We start from the raw sequence: 17,697 nt of genomic DNA, 5'->3' as shown, positions 1-17,697 counted from the left end.
TTTTCAATTTGTGGAATTTACCACTAGTTCATATCTGCTCCTTACTTATGCAAGCATGTACTTAGAGCAGGGCAGGTAAGTTCTTAAATGATATCAAGTAGGAGCGGTCCCATACCCCAGATATCAGAGTGAACAACCATAGTGACAAGGATGTCAAAACAAAAGGGGAAGGATGGTGCACACAGGGAGAGCTATATCCAGCTAAAGTGCCTGAGGTTGAATCATCAATAAGTTAGTCCGATGTTTTCCTGGCATTTCCCTGATACTACAGGTACTGAAGGTCACTTTATCATTTTACCACTAATCTTGGCTATAGCGAGAGCCGATAGCGATGCAGGAGGGAGATGAAACAGGGTGCAGCAGGAAAGCTACAGCATGGCTCTTTTGTGTCAATATTCTCCATTCAGGGTCGAGGGACTGGGTGAGTGAGATAATGAAAGAGACTGAAAAGAGGCCGTTACGAAGGGATACCAGCCTTACGAGCGCCCTAGCTTTACCCAGTTACCACAGAGAGGGAGGAAGAGAGTGGCTGAAGAAAAGGATGCATGGTTGAGCAGTATTGTAGAGAAAGATTACGCATGAGAGGGAGGGCAGCAGATGAGAACAGAGAGGAAGGTGGAGCAGTAAGAAATTACTTTCACAACAAAAAAACATTCAATGCAAATTGTTGAAATATCAGTCCATTGGACAGGGGCTGCTTTCAATGTGAAGGCATGCAGTGTGTGCATTTTTCACCATGGGTGAACAAACAACTGACACAACCCTAGAATATATCAGTCTTCAGGATCTACAGCCTGTTGAGAAATCTCACAATTTCCATAAGGTCCAAGTACATATGGTTCTAAGACAACTTAATAAAACAGACTCGTCCTTTTTGTCCATTGGATACAGTATCATTTGTTATGGTGGACTGCAGCACAACTTGCACTACAAGTCATTCGTAGGCTTATGTTTCCATTTAACATTTTACTTTCACCACCAGAAATCTGAGTTAATTGCCAATCTGAGGCAGTGTCACGGAATGCTCGAAACTGAATGGTAAATAGCAAACTTTACCCTCATCACAAGGTTATTAACATGTGAAATGTGCACTATAACATTTTGTCATTCATCCACCCAAGGTAGACCTCTGAAGTGAAATACCTGATCAGGTCTGGCTCTGTGCCATCGTTCTTAAAGGTAGCCTGCATCTGCCTTTCCCTGGTAAGAAGCTCATCTACGAGATTCTGGCGACGGTCCCCCTCCAGCTGGGTTCTGCAGGCACATGGTTAAGGTCTATGTTTGCTCAATATACTTACAATACTTTGGTCATACAAAACACCTAATAAACCCTAACACCAAAATAATTACATAATTTAAAAAGGAGAATATTTCATAATATTTTAGAGAACAACTCCCTAATTTCAGTAGAATTTATATGCATTAGGGTTGGTATAACTGAACTACATTAGTCTTTTTAAAATTAGATTTGTAAACATTTGTCATTCAAAACTGCGTATATACACGCCGGTAGGTATTTATAGTTAGGACCAAGTTTACATAGAAAGAGCAATTTTTGTTTTGCTTATAACTATAACAAATGGAAGATATTGCAAAGAAACGCATACGTTTCTTTGCAATATCTTGCCATTTTTTTAAAGAAATTTGACTTGAGACAGAGAGTTAAGGTCATCACCCTCGTCCCACTAAGCAATATATAGATGAATCGTTTGGTCTGCGAATAAAGAGATAGTTACTTTTAAGGAAACCCCCTGCACCAAACGGAATAGCGTTATCAATTACATTTGAGCCTTAAGTGTATACTGAGCACCACATAGAAAAGGAATCCATTACAACATTACTTTTATACCTGATATCAATTGACCTATACTGGTGGTTAGAGTGGGACGTTCGCCGTGTGCGCATTTCCTATTCGTTTTCCCCTTTTGAACAAGAGTCAGGCTCATATCGTTTCCTGAACCTCCCTATTCTATTAACGGACTGAAATTGAAAATATCGTCAAAACCCAGTAACTTCTTCTATTTATAAATAAAACTGTGTGGCTCCTGAAGAAGGCGTTGTGTACGCCAAAACGCGCGTCGAAAGTTCAATCGACACTCTTTTTTTTTTTTTGGACAGCATTTATATATTTTTTGTTTGGTTGTCCATGATTGTATGATTAGTGTCTTTTTATTAAATGTATGAATTTGTATGAAAATATGTATTTATTTGTTATCATATAGTATTTACATTTTGTTCTACTATATGATTTTTAAACATGCTAATTAAAATTCAGTCCTTTTTAATTTTCCTTGGGTTCTTCCTTACTGTCATTGTTTGCCACTTGTTTTTTCAATATATGACTGCCTAGGAATTTTATTTCACATATGTGACATCATCCTCAGTGCATTGCGGGCGCGCAAGTTATAGTTTGGTCAACTAACTAGAACAGGCAAATTTCTCTGGTTTTATAGGAGTCAGATGTCCAACTAATTATAACGTCCCACACATTATTTCCCTGTCCTAGGAGTTGTTCTTATGCTACTACTCAGGGGGTCCTTGTTTTTTTACAATCGATTATGTCACATATTACATCACTCATGACATGGCCAGTGACATCACTGATGGCATCTCAAATGACATCACTGCATTTTGGGACCCCTTTTATCTTTGTATCCCCTTAACGATTCACTACGAAAATTTGCATCGCCTCAAAATGTAGAAAATGCTATAGGAATGGAAGTTTTTGTGGTGATCCTTCAAACGGGTGGAAAGTTACTAGGGAGCTAATATTTAAGGAATTACTATCTTTGGAATACTAACTATACCTACAGAGCGGCAATCCGATTTAATGTGATTTCTTTCTTTTTATCCATTATATTTGTTATGTATTTGTTAATTGAATGACAATCATGTGACAATAAATATGTCTTTTAGTTATTCATGCAGTAATTCTGAAACTTTACATATGCAGTTTAGTTTATTTGTTGTGCTTCCTTGACTGGCTTTCATTCACTTTAGGCTTCATATGTAGCACAATCACTGTGTAAGATGATTTTTTTTCCTAACGGTCAAATATCATGTCTTCCAAATAGTAGTTTGTGTGGCTCACAGCTAGGTCAATTTTTCATTGTGTGCACAGGGGAGCATAACAAAGATGGCTTTTGTTTGTCTCATTGGGCAAGTTTTATTTTTCAGCTTTCGCAAGCAGAGTGCAAGTGCTGGCAGGGCGAAATCTAAAAATGGTGGTCTTCTGCCTTTTACCAAAAAAAAAACCTCAGGGTGGGTCAGGTGGTTGCGTATTATTTTTTGACAAGGAGGAAAGGACGTGCAACCCCTTTCCCGAGCCTTCGTGAGGCCATGGGGGTCAAACATCTCCCAGGGGCGATATTTGTAAAATGATGAGGGCATATGCCCCCCTCTCTCCCTGTGCCTTTTAAAGGCCGACACTTTATTATTAAGGGTAGGGGGCGCGGAGCATCCCTTACCAAGCTATCAACTGAGCTGATACAGAATTATTAAGGGGAGAGGGTGCGCAACCCAATTCCTGAGCCGTGTACAATCCCCAGGAATCCCTTAACCCCATCTCCCGGAGCTGATGACTCAAATAAGGGAGGGGAGCATGAGCTCCTTCAATACCCGAGCTGAAGGTCGGCAGGGGACCCCATCCCATGGAGGCTGATACGTTGTAGTGCCCTAGAGACCCCATCCACTGGGACAGTGTAGTTCCCTACCTAGGAGAGTGGGGGCATATCTTGCCTGCACTCTCCGGGGCAGAGAACAGATTTTGCTCCTGGCCAAGCGGAAGCAGTGAAAAAAACTGCTCCAGCCCAGGCCGGAGCAAAATTATAAAGCCAGCTCACACCAACACCCAAGTATGGTTATCGCCGGGGAGCCTGCAAGGGTCCTAAGGCTCCCTCCTCCCACAGCCCCAAACAAAACTGGCCCTCTGGGTGGCCATCAGGGCATCCACCAATAAAGAAAGTTGCTTGCTCCCACCAGGGGAACAGGCAAGGGCTGCGGGGGCCTTGGGGCTCCCCTGACGTCCCCCAACGTAGCCTAAATTATGGGTGCCTAGTGTGTGCCCCCACTGATCAGAAAATTAATGGAAACTCAATCCGGCACCCACAATGGCCCAATGCCGGTTGGGCATTGGAGCACTCAGAAAATTTTAAATATATATTTTTTAAAATGCATTTTTTCAGACAGGAGCACCCCATTTATAGATGCATGTTCTTGTTGGTGGTGCCCTTAGAATGGGCAGGGGCACCACCAAATATTTCTTTCATGTTGTTGAGAGCTGAAGGGAGTGTGGCAGCCCCCCATAACATTTTAAAAAAATACAGTAAGTCTCCTGCATCATTGAAACTATGACCACTATGTATGCTCCTCAGCTAGAGCGCAGGGTTCTCTAGTGATTGGTTTTATGGCTGCACTTAGTGGCCTGAATTTTTTTTTAATGAACTCGAACACATGTTAATGTTTTTTTACGGGCTTTATTGAAAACATTAAGTTTTGTGCTTTTATGACCTAATAAGTTGAATAAAGCTTTTTGGATTGGATTGGAAAACATTTAATCACAATCACTATTATTAAACATTGCAATGTGTAAATTAATGAAATATACATTTGATTATGGTTATTACTGACTTTTTGACAAAGGCAATAGGTCTGCTTTATATATGTGTTTTATATATATGTTAACGTGCTGTACCCTTCATAAACCCAATAGGCCCTGCGAGTATTATTTAGTTTTTTGAGCCTTTGACGAAGCCAAGTAGGTCTGGATTACTCAAAATGACACCTTGCACAGCAAGCAGCACTTAGCATGCACTGCTAATTACCTCCCATATTATATCATTATATAATGTTCTATGACATCATTGCTAACATCACTGCAGCACCTGAAATGACATAATTGATGACAACACTGTGTATGGTGGGGGAGTGGGTTATATTTACTTCAGGGGACAAGTTGAAAGGGAGAAGAGTTTGACTAACATGTTTATAGGGGCATGGCCATACAAAACAAGTTAAAGTGCTACTTGTTTAGCAACCCCACTGTACGAAGCCAACTATAACTCCCACCCAAGTTTTTATATGATAAAGCTTTCAATGAGATGTGTGTGTGTGTGAAAGATTGAATGGCTGTGTGATAATGTTTTTGGGGAGAAACAGTCCGGCATTGTTTAAAGGTGATATCAGGCTGCATGTTGATTGGCGTATTGGTGTATAATGGTGGTGATGTGGATGTATGTTAGTAGATCTGTCCGAGTAAATGTGTGTGTTTCAATGGATAATGCTAGTTGTGTTTTTTTATATTTATTTCCATAGAGTTCACACTGTGTAGCTTTAGTAATTGGTGGTTGTGTACGGGCAGGTCAGTCAATCAATCAATCAATTCATCTTTATTCGATCATGTTAAAAGATCATAAAAGATCATGTAAATAAGTCATTAAAATTATTTCAAATTTCTATCTTTAAAAAATACAAATATTTCATCACAATTCTAGGATAAAGACGAAAATACATAAGAAATATTAAAATGAAAAAATGCCATTTCATGTACATGCTCGGTGTGCTTGAACTATTATTTTTACAGACTCTGTATCCTACAGACTACCCCTTTCCTCTTCCTCATGCAAGCCCACAGGAATGACGCAACTGAATAACAAACCAGCGGGTCAGGGAGTGTTTTTAAAAAATATAATGCTACCCGGCACTGCTGAAAATTAATTTTCTTTAGTATTGATTTACGGTGGACATTCTGTTCCTTCTCGTATAGGCTGCAAAATAAAAATATATGCAATTCTGTTTGAGGTGATAGGTTGTCGCAAGGGCACGCATTTAGGTCGGCGTGATTATATATTTTTTCTGGGTAACCAACTATCTGAGGAATCAAGTTGGTGCGAAACCTTAGTAGTATAAATCTGTGTTGCATCCTATGTACATTTACTAGATAAGAGAAACCTCCTCCAGTTAATGGTGGATTGAGGCCATATACCCGGGCTGCATATTTCTCTTTATGGTGTTCATTACGTTTATACTTGGCCATCAACATAAACATATCACTAACCCGGTGTTTGGGGACCTTCTTGCAAGCTAGGGGATCTTTAAAAAGTTTGTGGAGACCGATCTCCCTTAGCGCTGACTCTACATAACTAAGCCACCTAGACCTCTTCCATTTGTCCATTGCTTGGCAGCTCCTTAATATTGATTGATTCAGAGGAACTGTGTCTCTCCTCCAGATTGAATGCCAGAGGAGGAGTGGAGCTAACCGTATGTAGTCTCTGAGATATAAGGTAGATCCAGTTCCAAGTGTAAAATCTCATTTGTAAGGGCGGGAGGTAAACCAAACTACAGATTTAAAGTATACATTTTCAGTAATTTGTAGTGGTGTCGGTGCGACCATAACCCACACCCCAGCTCCGTAGGTCGCTGCTGCTTTAAATCTTGCCTGATACATATTTTTTATCAGTATTAGGGGTTTTGCACCCAATTTTCTGGCAAAGCTTTTTATAGCACCAATACCTCTCTCCATCACCATCTTTCTCCCCTCCACCCGTTTTGCCCACAACAGATCTTTATAAAAAAGGATGCCCAAGTAGGGAAAGGAGTCCACTACCTCAATTTTTTGCACTTCTCCATGGAAGTGCGGTACCTTTTCTTTTTTTGTTGCCCCTGCTATTAATACAAAAGTTTTCGTTTGGTTCACTGTTGGCTGTAGTAAATCCATGAAGGAGACATATGCGGTTATGAGCCTTTGTAGCCCAATACCTGTTCTAACGATTAAAACCGCATCGTCTGCGTAAGCCAGTAGTGGTAGCATTTGATTATCAAAAAGGGGAACATCCCAGGTGGACGCTGTTAATGCCTTTTCTACTCCGTTTGTGTATAGTGAAAAGAAAAAAGGGGCCAATACACAACCCTACCTTACTCCCCTGGAGATTTTAAAGGAACGTGTACAGTCTCCAGTTTTGGTGTAACGCACTAATGCCGTAGCATTTGCAGATCATTGCCTAATAAAGTTTAGTATAGCAGGTTCGACCCCCATCATCTCCATTATAGACCATAGATTATCATGGGCCATGCAGTCGAACGCTGCGCTGAGGTCCATGACGGCCATGTATAATTTTCCCTCCTTCTGGTATATTTTTCTATGATCAGTGCTAAATTTAAGCACTGATCCACAGTACCTCTTCCCTGCTGGAAGCCATACTGGGCCTGGATCAAGATCCTATTTTCTCTAGCCCAGTCCTCTAATCGAGAGAGGAGAAGGCAGCCCAGTCATTGTGTTGGCATATGATGGAGTGGGTGTTGCTGTATTATGGCTGTTAAGAGTATACCATTGTTTGTCTTCGGAAGCATGTAAGAAGAGGTGTGTGTGTGTGTTTGTGTGTGTGGTCCTATACTGTTGTTTGTGTGCACATAGAATGGTGCTTCTGTGGTAACATGTTGGATTGATGACTATGATTGTGTGTATTTTGTCATACAATGTTGGGTTGATGCTTGTATGAAAGAGGGTGGGTAGATTGTAAGAAATATACAATTGTAGGGGTTAGCATATGATGTTTGAATAGCAAGTGTTTTACGCACCAATTAGTGGATTTGGCGGCTGGGACTTAAGGTTGACAATATAATTAGGTTTGGGAATGTGGTGAAGGTTGCACCGTAACCTGAGAATTTTCTGATTTTTAAAGTTTTTATGGCAAAGCCAATATTAACATATTTGTCAACCTTAAATACTTCATCATTTTTAAACAAAAATTGCAAAAAAACACTGCCAAATGTATGTGTATGCTGATCGGTGCCAATGCCTTTTTTACTGCACATCTGTTGTAACACTAAAAATTTCAATAAACGGACTGAGTAAAAAAAAAAGAAATTGCAAAAAACATTCACTTCATGCCACAACCCCATGGTGCTTTGTCAAACTGAAGTCCTGTCGCTGTTATCAACTGAGAAAGCTTCAAATGAGACGTGTTTGAGAGAATCATCAATTATGTTTAAAAGTTTGTAAAAGCATGCATAGCTGTGAAAGTTCTTAGAGTGACACTGTGCAACACTGGTAAATGACAGGTGTGTGGGTGTATGATAATTGATGTGTCGGCATATGTTGGCTAGTGTTTGAGTGTACAATAGTAGCTGTATGAGCATTTGAAGTTAGGTGTGTCAGTAGATGGGGGAGTATAATGTGGCTCTATACTGTTGGTTGTGTTTACATATAATGTTGCTTGGTGCAGATTGTGGCGTTTAATAATAGGTGTGTGGAAGTATCTGAGTGATGTGGGTGTGTACACATGGTTGTGCATTTGTCTGATGGCTGTAAGTAGGCATTGCAGTCCTGTATGATGTTGGGGGGTTTCCCACATGACGGTGTGTGACTGTCATATGACAGTAGGAAGAAACACAAATTAACATAGGTGTGTTAGCATATTATGGTGAGTTTGCTTATGGGTTTGGGGGCATATGTTGGGTGTGGTGATGTATGATGGTTGCTGTGTTGGTATGTAGTGTTTGTTATGTGAACGTATGACAATGTGTTTGATGGCGTATGATTGATACGTTTGTGATTAATTGGTTCTGTGGGCGTATGATGTTGGTTATGTTGGGATAGGAGGGTGGGTGAACGGGTATATGTTGCTGTTGACCTACGATGGTGGGTGTGTTGGGTTATGAAATTAATTTGTGCTAGCTTATGATGTTGGTTGTGTGGAAGTACGATGGTGGATGTGCAGGAACATGGTGTTGGTAGTGTTGAGGGAAAGGTAGATATGTTGTAAGATGTTTGCTGTTAGAAATTGATTTTGGTTGCATGGCGTAAGATGTGGGTGGTACTGGTGCATAATGGTGAGTGTTTTGGCAATAATGTTGCATGTGTGGTGGTAATGTTGGCATGTGATGGTCGTTCTATGTAGTGAAGACGGTTGGTGTGGGTTTATAAAACTGCATGTGTTTGTGTGTGATGGGATATGTGCTGGTATATGTCAGTTGTAGAAATTGGGTTTCTGGTTGGCAGAGGTATGTACCCTGTCCAAGGGGGAACCACAATCCTGGTCAGGGTAAGTCTGATACACACCCTAAATTGTCCTGTGCTCACTCTCTGGTAGTTTTGCACAGAGCGGGCAGGCTTAATTTAAGAAGCAATGTGTAAAGTATTTGTGCAATACTTAAAACAGTGCAAACACGACACAAAAATGCTCTACACCTGGTTAGAAACATAGAGCTTAATTTAATGAGCCAAACAACAAAAACCGAATAAGTAGATCCTGAGGTATGCAATTTTAAATATTTAGGTGAAAATACCGCAAAAGGCACCACCTGTGGTTACACGGTCGCGCCAGACCGAGACAAAGTCACAACTTCAGGCCAGCTACATGGACCCACCTGTGCCCACTAAACACAGTACCTTAAAGCCTGGTACACGTTCTGACCGGAATTCCTTTGCAAGGTATTGCGGTGGTTCCAATGAGGACCACAGTGGACAAAGCACCTTACGCACACTTCCAAGAGACAAAGACTGGGGTGGTACCACCTGGCAGGGCAGAGTCACGGATGGCAAAGTCCAGGTGCAAGAGCAGGTTGATTGGAAGTCTTTTGTGTTCCTGAGACTTCCGAAAACAGGAGACCAGTGAGCTGGCCCTTGGAGTCACTCTGGTTTCCGGGTTTTAGAAATGCATGTCCAGTCCTTCTAACTACCAGGCAAGAGGGCAGCAGGCCATCACAGCAAAGCTGCAGTCCGGTAGAGTGGGAGTCCTTGTAACAGATCAGCAGTCCTTCTTCCTTACAGAGTATTCTCAGGTCCAGAAGTGTACTGAAGTACTGGTGTCTGAGGTCCAGTATTTATACTTTGGTGCCCTGGTTCTGGAGGTTAGGAGAAGCTTCTAGACATTGGCTTTGAAGTGCATGTAATCCCCTCCCCCCACCCCGGCCTTGGCTCCAAGCTGGCTGGGGTGACAATGCAGGGTCATTAGGCCTATTGTGTGGAGACAGGGCCCAATCTATCAAGGTGCTTCGCTCCCCCCCCCCGCCTGTATCAAGCCAGTTAATGGCCGATTAAGGCCTATCAGGCCAACATCTAAGCTCCCATTGTGTGTGGCTGTCTAGATGGAATGCACAATACCCAGCTGTCGGCCACCCCAAACGTGTATTCTGAGACAGGCAGAAGGAACAGATTGGTTTAAGTAAGAAAATGCCAACTTTTTAACAGTTGCAAAAAGAACAGATGATGGATGGAATACTGAACCAATCAAACATTCACCCCTAGTCACAGATCTGGGTTAAATCCATCGTTATTTTACATACCTCGCCATTCCAGTTTAGACCCAGCCATATGCAAATCAGTCTTTACCCTGTTCCCCATGGGAGCAGTCCAACCCGAACTGCCAGGACAAGTCCTCCATGGACCAGAAACAAGCATCCCAAGGATCCTGAGACCGGTTGCGGCAGTTCAGGCTGGACTGTTTCCCATGAGGAACAGGGTCAAGACTAATTTGCATATGGCTAGGTACAAACTGGGGTGGCATAGTGAGCAAAAGAACGAGAGATTAAATCCATGTCTGTGAGCGGTTGAAACATTTCAGCACTCAGTCCATCATCTTGTTGTGGTTCGACAGCGACCAGCGCCAGGGACCCTGGTCCTCCGACCCCCCACCGCTACCCCCTCAGCACTCTCCACACTCTCAACCCTGGACGCAACAACAACTGCCAGCTCTCAACACCGAACAACACCCAAGGCCCGATCTCCTGCCGACACTGTCGGCGCACCTTCACCCTCCTTCGTATCCCGGCAACAACCCCCAGCCCACCAGAAGCCAGCACACACGAACCGCTGAGCTGCATCCTCCTCAACGTACGCTCCCTGCACAGACTCGCCGTAGAAATTTGGGGCCTCCTCAACACTCACACGCCCGACGTCGCCTTCCTCACAAAGACCTGGACCAACGCCAGCTCCACACCCGACATCGCAACCGCCTTCCCCGACGGAAACAAGCTCCTGAGAAAAGACCGCCCCAACCGCCCAGGCGGAGGCCTCGCGATTTTAACAAAAGCTCCCTCCGATTGACAACCACCAACCCATACGATGCCTCGCCCCCCCATGGAACACATCCACTTTAAGATCCAAACCAAGCCCAGAATGATGCTGTGTGGAACACTCGCCTACCCACAACCTGGCCCCCACACCCTGTTCACCAACGTCATCGCCGACCTCATCGCATCCCACGCCCTCACCTCCACAGACTTCTATTCATAGACCTGAACTTCCACCTGGACAACCACAGCGACCCCAACACCACAGCCATCCTAGAGAACCTCAACAAATAGGGCTGAAGCAAATGGTCTCCGCCCCAACTCACACAGCGGGACGCACACTGGACCCCATCTTCGCAGGAGTAAACATCATCTTCTTCAGCCACACCATGGAACTTCTCTGGACTGTCCACCACTGCATCCATTTCCCATTTACTAAACCCACTGCACAAAAGCACGAGCGCCGCTTCCCACGAAGAATCTGGAACAAAGTCTACGAAGAACGCCTCACCTCCGCCTGTAGTGTAGTTCCTATTTTCCCTATAGGCCCTGCGCATTGGAATAACATAAACAGCAGAGTAGACGTAGAAGTGCGGTCTTCCAGGTCTCTACTGACTATGCTAAACTTAATTGGGCTTGTACCAACTAGCTCAGAGGTCACTGGAAACTTTCTTGACTGAATAGGAAGTGATTCAGAAAAGGGGGTGGTGATGAACAGAGTGTCTGAATTAAGCAGACCACTCTTACCCAGTCCAAAGATCAGGGGTTAATCCATCACCGTTTTTTAGCTCACTGCACCATCCCAGCTCAGAAATTGGCTATATGCAAATTAGTCTGACCCTGGCCCAGTGCATCATGGGAACAGGGCAGACCAAACTACCAAGCCAATTCTTATACTGGGAAGGAAACAAGCTACCGGGGACCGGTTTCTGGCATTTCAGCCGTCTTCGGCCCGGCTTGCTTGAATCCTGATGGTGCAATGAGCTAGGGACTCACATCTGAGTATACCCTTCCACGCTTATGGTGGACAAAAATGATTCAGAAAAGGGGGTGGTGATGAACAGAGTGTCTGAATTAAGCAGACCACTCTTACCCAGTCCAAAGATCAGGGCTTAATCCATCACCGTTTTTTAGCTCACTGCACCATCCCAGCTCAGAAATTGGCTATATGCAAATTAGTCTGACCCTGGCCCAGTGCATCATGAGAACAGGGCAGACCAAACTACCAAGCCAATTCTTATACTGGGAAGGAAACTGTAGCGATCGCTACCATCGACAAGGTACAAGGTAAAAGATTCCGTATATCCAGTCCGTGGCGGAAGCACTACAAGTCCCAGAAGGCCATCCGGCGCTGGGGGTTGGCTAAGTGGGAGGACATTATATAAGCTCCACCTCCGGAACACAACGGGGCTTGTCAATCGTGTTCTGTATTCGCTCATAGTGGATGAGCCTTCCCTCGCTTCGAGTAAGGATTCTGGAGGACGACGCCGATCAAAAGCCAGCGTGGTCATTGGAAATCCTATCTGCACGACGCCGATCAACAGCCAGCGTGGTCAGATATCCTGTTTTGCACGAAGCCGAGCAACAGCCAGCGTGGTCAGATATCCTGGTGGAGAATCTCTGTTCCACAGTCATATCCTGTCGTGCAAGTACCCAGAGGAGTGCGGGCTCGCCTCCTCTTCTTTGTGTATCTTTTTCTGTTTAAAGTGGTATCTCAGCCGCCACCATTTCTTGTTTACTTTCCGGGGAAAACATTTGTGCTCGTTGTCAGTGGCTACTGACTTTATCTGATAACTGTTACACCTGTAACCACAAGGAGAAATGTGGGTCTAGTAACGTGGTGTTTCCATGTTTTGGTAGTTCGTAATTCAAAGGAGCATTTGAGATTACGAACTGATAGATAGCGGAGTGACGTTAACTCCTCTGTACTTCTGGTTTAACTATTACTGTGGTTCTTTAGTGAGAATTCCTTTAAGGATACATGGGGTGGAGAAACTGGTGAGTAGAGAGAACTGGGAGGGGATCCTGGGTTCCTGTAAGTCTTGCTGCAGAAATAATCCTTTGTTCTCTGTCTCCCATGCCTGCAGTGTCCCTGTACCTGTTACCTCATGGTATCAAGACCAGACGATACTTGACGTGCCATTCCCCGATGTCAATCTACCTCCCGGCCCCTATTCGTACAGGCTCAAACAGTGGGTATATTCCATTGTAGGGGTTTGTGCGGAGCGAGTTGGAAGGACTATCGTCTATCGTCTCTGCTGGCCTTCAGAGTAAGGTTAGTGGCGCTTGCGTACTCTTGCGCTACTCTCAATCCTGACAGATTGACAAGCCCAAGAATACAGCCCAGCCTAGACGATGGATACGAATGCCACTCTCACCGCCCTGTTGGAGAGCTTTACAGGTCTTCAGCAGGAGGTCCAGAATTCCCGGATAGAGAACCAGGCATTATATAAAGAGATCTCTGATTTACGTAAAGACGTATCAGATCTGGCCATGAGAGAGCCGGTGGTAAAACCATTGATTCGACCTGCCACTCTGCAGCCGCCTCCTTCCTTTCAAACCGGGGGTTCACTAGCAGCCCCTTCCACATCTGCTGAGGCCACACCGACTGTACATATCATCCAAAATCATGGTATACCCCTAGCTCCTCCCGAAAGGTTTTATGGGGATCCACGAAAATTTGAAACCTTTTTGAACCAATGCCGTCTGCATTTTTTATGCAAACCTATGGTCTTCCAGGACGAAGCATCCAAAACGGCTTTTCTGATGTCCTATATGGGGGGGAACGCGTCCAGCTGGACTATCCCTTTATTGGAAAAGGATGATCCTGTTTTACATGATTTCGCTGCCTTTTGCATAGAACTCAGGAAATTGTTTGACAGAAAGTCTCACATGTTGTCCTTGGATCATGAATTAATGACCTTGAGACAAGGGTCCCAAGATCTGTTGTCCTACATCACGACATTTAACCGTCTCATTGTGGAAACAGACTGGCCGGCCCAGAAACGGATCTCCTTGTTTTACCAGGGACTCAGGGGTGAACTAAAAGATGTCTTAGCTCAGGTGGTGCAATTACCTACTACCTGTGAGGAGTTAATAGATCTGACAGTCCAACTAGATCACCGGCTGCTGGAACGAAAGGGGGATAGAAGAGGGGGGGATTATCGATACTCTTATCCCTTATTTAAATCCCGACAGGGGGTAGAAGAAAAAGCTAAAACACCAGAAGGACCGGAACCCATGCAAATAGGGGGAATACGTGGGCCCCTCACCCGGGAAGAAAGAGACAGGAGACGGAGGCTGAAACTCTGCCTCTACTGTGGTAAAGGAGGGCATTTCATCAATGAATGTCGAGCTAGGAATTACGTCCCAGGAAAAAAAAACCTTCCCCGAGGGCAGGCTGTTCTTAGTTCTAGTGAACCGGCGGAAAACTGACGGTCTTGAATCAGATAGAGACCTCTGATTCGAGACGACCTCGTGATACGGTCTCCCCTTTTGTCGCCAATACCTTACACCCTGCAGTCGCCCATATGAATGTGAATGTTGCTCTATGGGTTACCAACCAGAAACCTGTAAAGGTAGATGCATTGTTAGATTCGGGGGCGACAGGAAATTACATAGACCAGACCTATGCCTTTCGTATGGGTATCCCCTGTGAAAAGAAATCGATACCTGAAACAGTTAAAACAGTGGATGGTACAGTACTAACGTCAGGCCCAGTCACTTACCATACGTTGGCCCTATTAATGAGATTCGGTGAGGATCACTGTGAATATATCCAGTTTGACTTGATCGATGCCCCTCAGTTCCGTCTCATTCTAGGCATGCCTTGGTTGACACTACATAATCCGCTGGTGAGCTGGGCTTCCCGTACCGTGAGCATGACCTCCGAGTATTGTAAGGAACATTGTCGAGAAGGCATACATCAAGACTTTCCCCTTGTTCCTTCGATCGCGACCTTCTTAGCTAACGAATGTGTGGTAGATTCCTATTGTTGTGCCATCACTCTTCCTGAAGAATACATGTCCTTTCAGGCTTTGTTCGATAAACAGACCGCTACCCGATTACCTCCGCATCGTACATACGATTGTCGGATTGACCTCGTTCCAGGCGCGGATATCCCCTGTAGTAGGGTATATGCCCTAACTGAGAAAGAAACATTGTACCTCAAAACCTATCTCGAGGACAATATAGCGTCTGGGTTCATCAGACACTCCACCTCCCCGGCCTCGTCGCCCATGTTCTTCATACCGAAGAAGGATTGCGAGGAATTGAGACCATGTATAGACTACCGCGCCATTAACAGGGTGACCATAAAGAATCGCTATCCTCTCCCCTTAATTCCGGTGTTGATGGATCAGCTGAAAGGTGCACGCTATTTTACAAAACTTGATCTCCGCGGGGCTTATCATCTGGTCCGCGTGATGAAAGGAGACGAGTGGAAGACTGCTTTCAGAACAAAGTTCGGTCTCTACGAATACCGAGTGATGCCCTTTGGCCTCTGCAACGCCCCAGCCGCCTTCCAGTTTTTTATGGATGAAGTGTTAAGCGGGTGTTTGGAGACATTTTGTGTGGTCTATATCGACGACATTTTAATCTATTCCGTGTCTCTAGCTGATCACATCACCCATGTGAAAATCGTACTGGAAAGGCTCCAACAGAACTCCCTGTACGCCAAACTGGAGAAATGCCTTTTTCATGTCCAGCAGGTAGCCTTCTTGGGGTATGTTATTGACGCTCACGGATTTCGTATGGACATGAGTACGGTGGATGCCATCATTACCTGGAAAACGCCACGGAACGTTAAATCTGTGCAAAGCTTTCTCGGTTTTGCCAATTACTATCGGCGTTTTATACAGGATTTCTCCAGAATCATCCATCCCATCACAGCCCTCTTGAGAAAGAATGTTCCTTTCAAATGGGGAGAGGAGGCTGAATCCTCCTTCCAACTCCTAAAAGAGAAATTCACACAAGCCCCCATCCTTCGACATCCAGACCCCAAGATTCCGTTTGTGCTGGAAACTGATGCTTCTCAGTTTGCTCTAGGGGGAGTCCTGTCTCAACGCCATCCTACCTCAGGTCAACTCCACCCGGTGGCATACTACTCTAAGAAGCTCTCCCCGTGTGAAATAAACTACACGATCACCGACAAAGAGCTTTTGGCCATCAAAAGAGCATGCGAAGAATGGAGGCATTACCTTTTGGGAGCGTTACATACTGTGGAAATCATCACAGACCACCGCAATCTACTATTCTTAAAGACGGCGAAGGCCTTGACTCCTCGACAATTGAGGTGGACACTCTTCTTTTCAGACTTTGATTTTGTGATCAAATATAGACCGGGAACTCGTAACGGAAAAGCAGATGCGCTCTCCAGGTTGGGTGAGGAAGAAGCAACAACCTCTACGGAACCCCCTTTCATTTTAAAGGGAGCCGAACCAACGGAAAGAGCTATCGCCTTGATCACCTCTGAAGATTTTCTGGACGACGTTCGGGTTGCCCTAACGGATCAGGATATTACTGCTTGGGTACAGAACGAGCCCGACAATCGATGTGAAAAAGATCAATTGGCCTATCATTTCCATGCCTTATATGTCCCCAACCCTGCATTGCAACGCAAAGTCCTGGAATGGTCTCACGATTCTGTTCTAGGGGGACACATGGGCATATACAAGACAATCGCTAACGTGGAACGCTCCTTCTGGTGGCCTGGTGTCAGAATGGATACCAAGGAATACGTGAAGAACTGTGCGATCTGTGCCCAGGGAAAAGCCAGTCACATCAAACCACCGGGACTGTTACAACCTTTACCAATTCCACCCAAACCGTGGCACACGTTGTCCATGGACTTTATCGTAGAGATGCCCCTGTGTGAGAAACAAACTGTGGTGCTGGTGGTAGTGGACCATCTTACGAAAATGGGACACTTCATTTCCTTGCCTGGACTGCCTTCCTCCAGTGAATTAGCCAAAGTCTTCCTCCAACACATCGTCCGTCCACATGGATTACCGAGGGTGGTGATCACAGATAGGGGGACACAATTCACCTCCCGTTTCTGGAAGGATCTATGTGCCATATTACAGATCGATGCGCGACTCTCTACAAGCTACCATCCGCAAACGGATGGTAAAACGGAACGTCTGAATCAGACGTTGGAGCAATACCTGCGTTGTTTTTCGCTACAGAACGCCACAGATTGGACCATCCTCTTGTGGTTGGCAGAGTTCGCCTACAATAACGCGGTACATACCACCTTGGGATGTTCCCCATTCTTTTGCCTCTACGGATTCCATCCTAACATGTTCCCTTTTGAATGGCCTGCTGAATCCTTGGTCCCTGCCATTCATGAACACCATGCTCATCTTCGAGCTATTCTGATTGAGGCTCGGAACAATCTCGAACATGCCCAGGAAACCCAGAAAACTTACGCTGATAGGAGGCGTACTCCTGAACCTGAATATAAGGTGGGGGACAAGGTATGGCTTTCTACGCGTAATCTACATCTTAAAGGACTTACGAAACTGAAACCGAAGTATGTGGGTCCCTATGGCATATGTGAGAGGATAAACGCTGTGGCCATGAAACTCTCATTGCCTGTATCCTGGACGATTCATCCTGTTTTTCATGTGTCACTCCTGCGTCCGTGCCTTCCGAGTGTGAGATTGCCCGATCGTCCCCTTCCAGTGG

General features: G+C 44.7%; 1 protein-coding gene across 2 annotated transcripts in view; it reads right to left on the bottom strand.

The window, feature by feature from the left end:
• The window catches only part of STX8 (syntaxin 8), a 1,246,356-nt gene that overhangs the window by 1,086,324 nt on the left and 142,335 nt on the right, over positions 1-17,697 (bottom strand). For both annotated transcript variants that reach the window (XM_086930625.1, XM_086930626.1), the window contains exon 4: positions 1,144-1,254. In XM_086930625.1, coding sequence (XP_086786751.1) covers positions 1,144-1,254 — 111 coding nt within the window. The remainder of the gene's footprint in view (positions 1-1,143; positions 1,255-17,697) is intronic.

Source organism: Lissotriton vulgaris, chromosome 7, assembly GCF_964263255.1.
Source record: "Lissotriton vulgaris chromosome 7, aLisVul1.2, whole genome shotgun sequence".
Classification (NCBI taxonomy): Eukaryota; Metazoa; Chordata; class Amphibia; order Caudata; family Salamandridae; genus Lissotriton; species Lissotriton vulgaris.
This window is presented reverse-complemented; position numbering and strand designations above follow the sequence as displayed.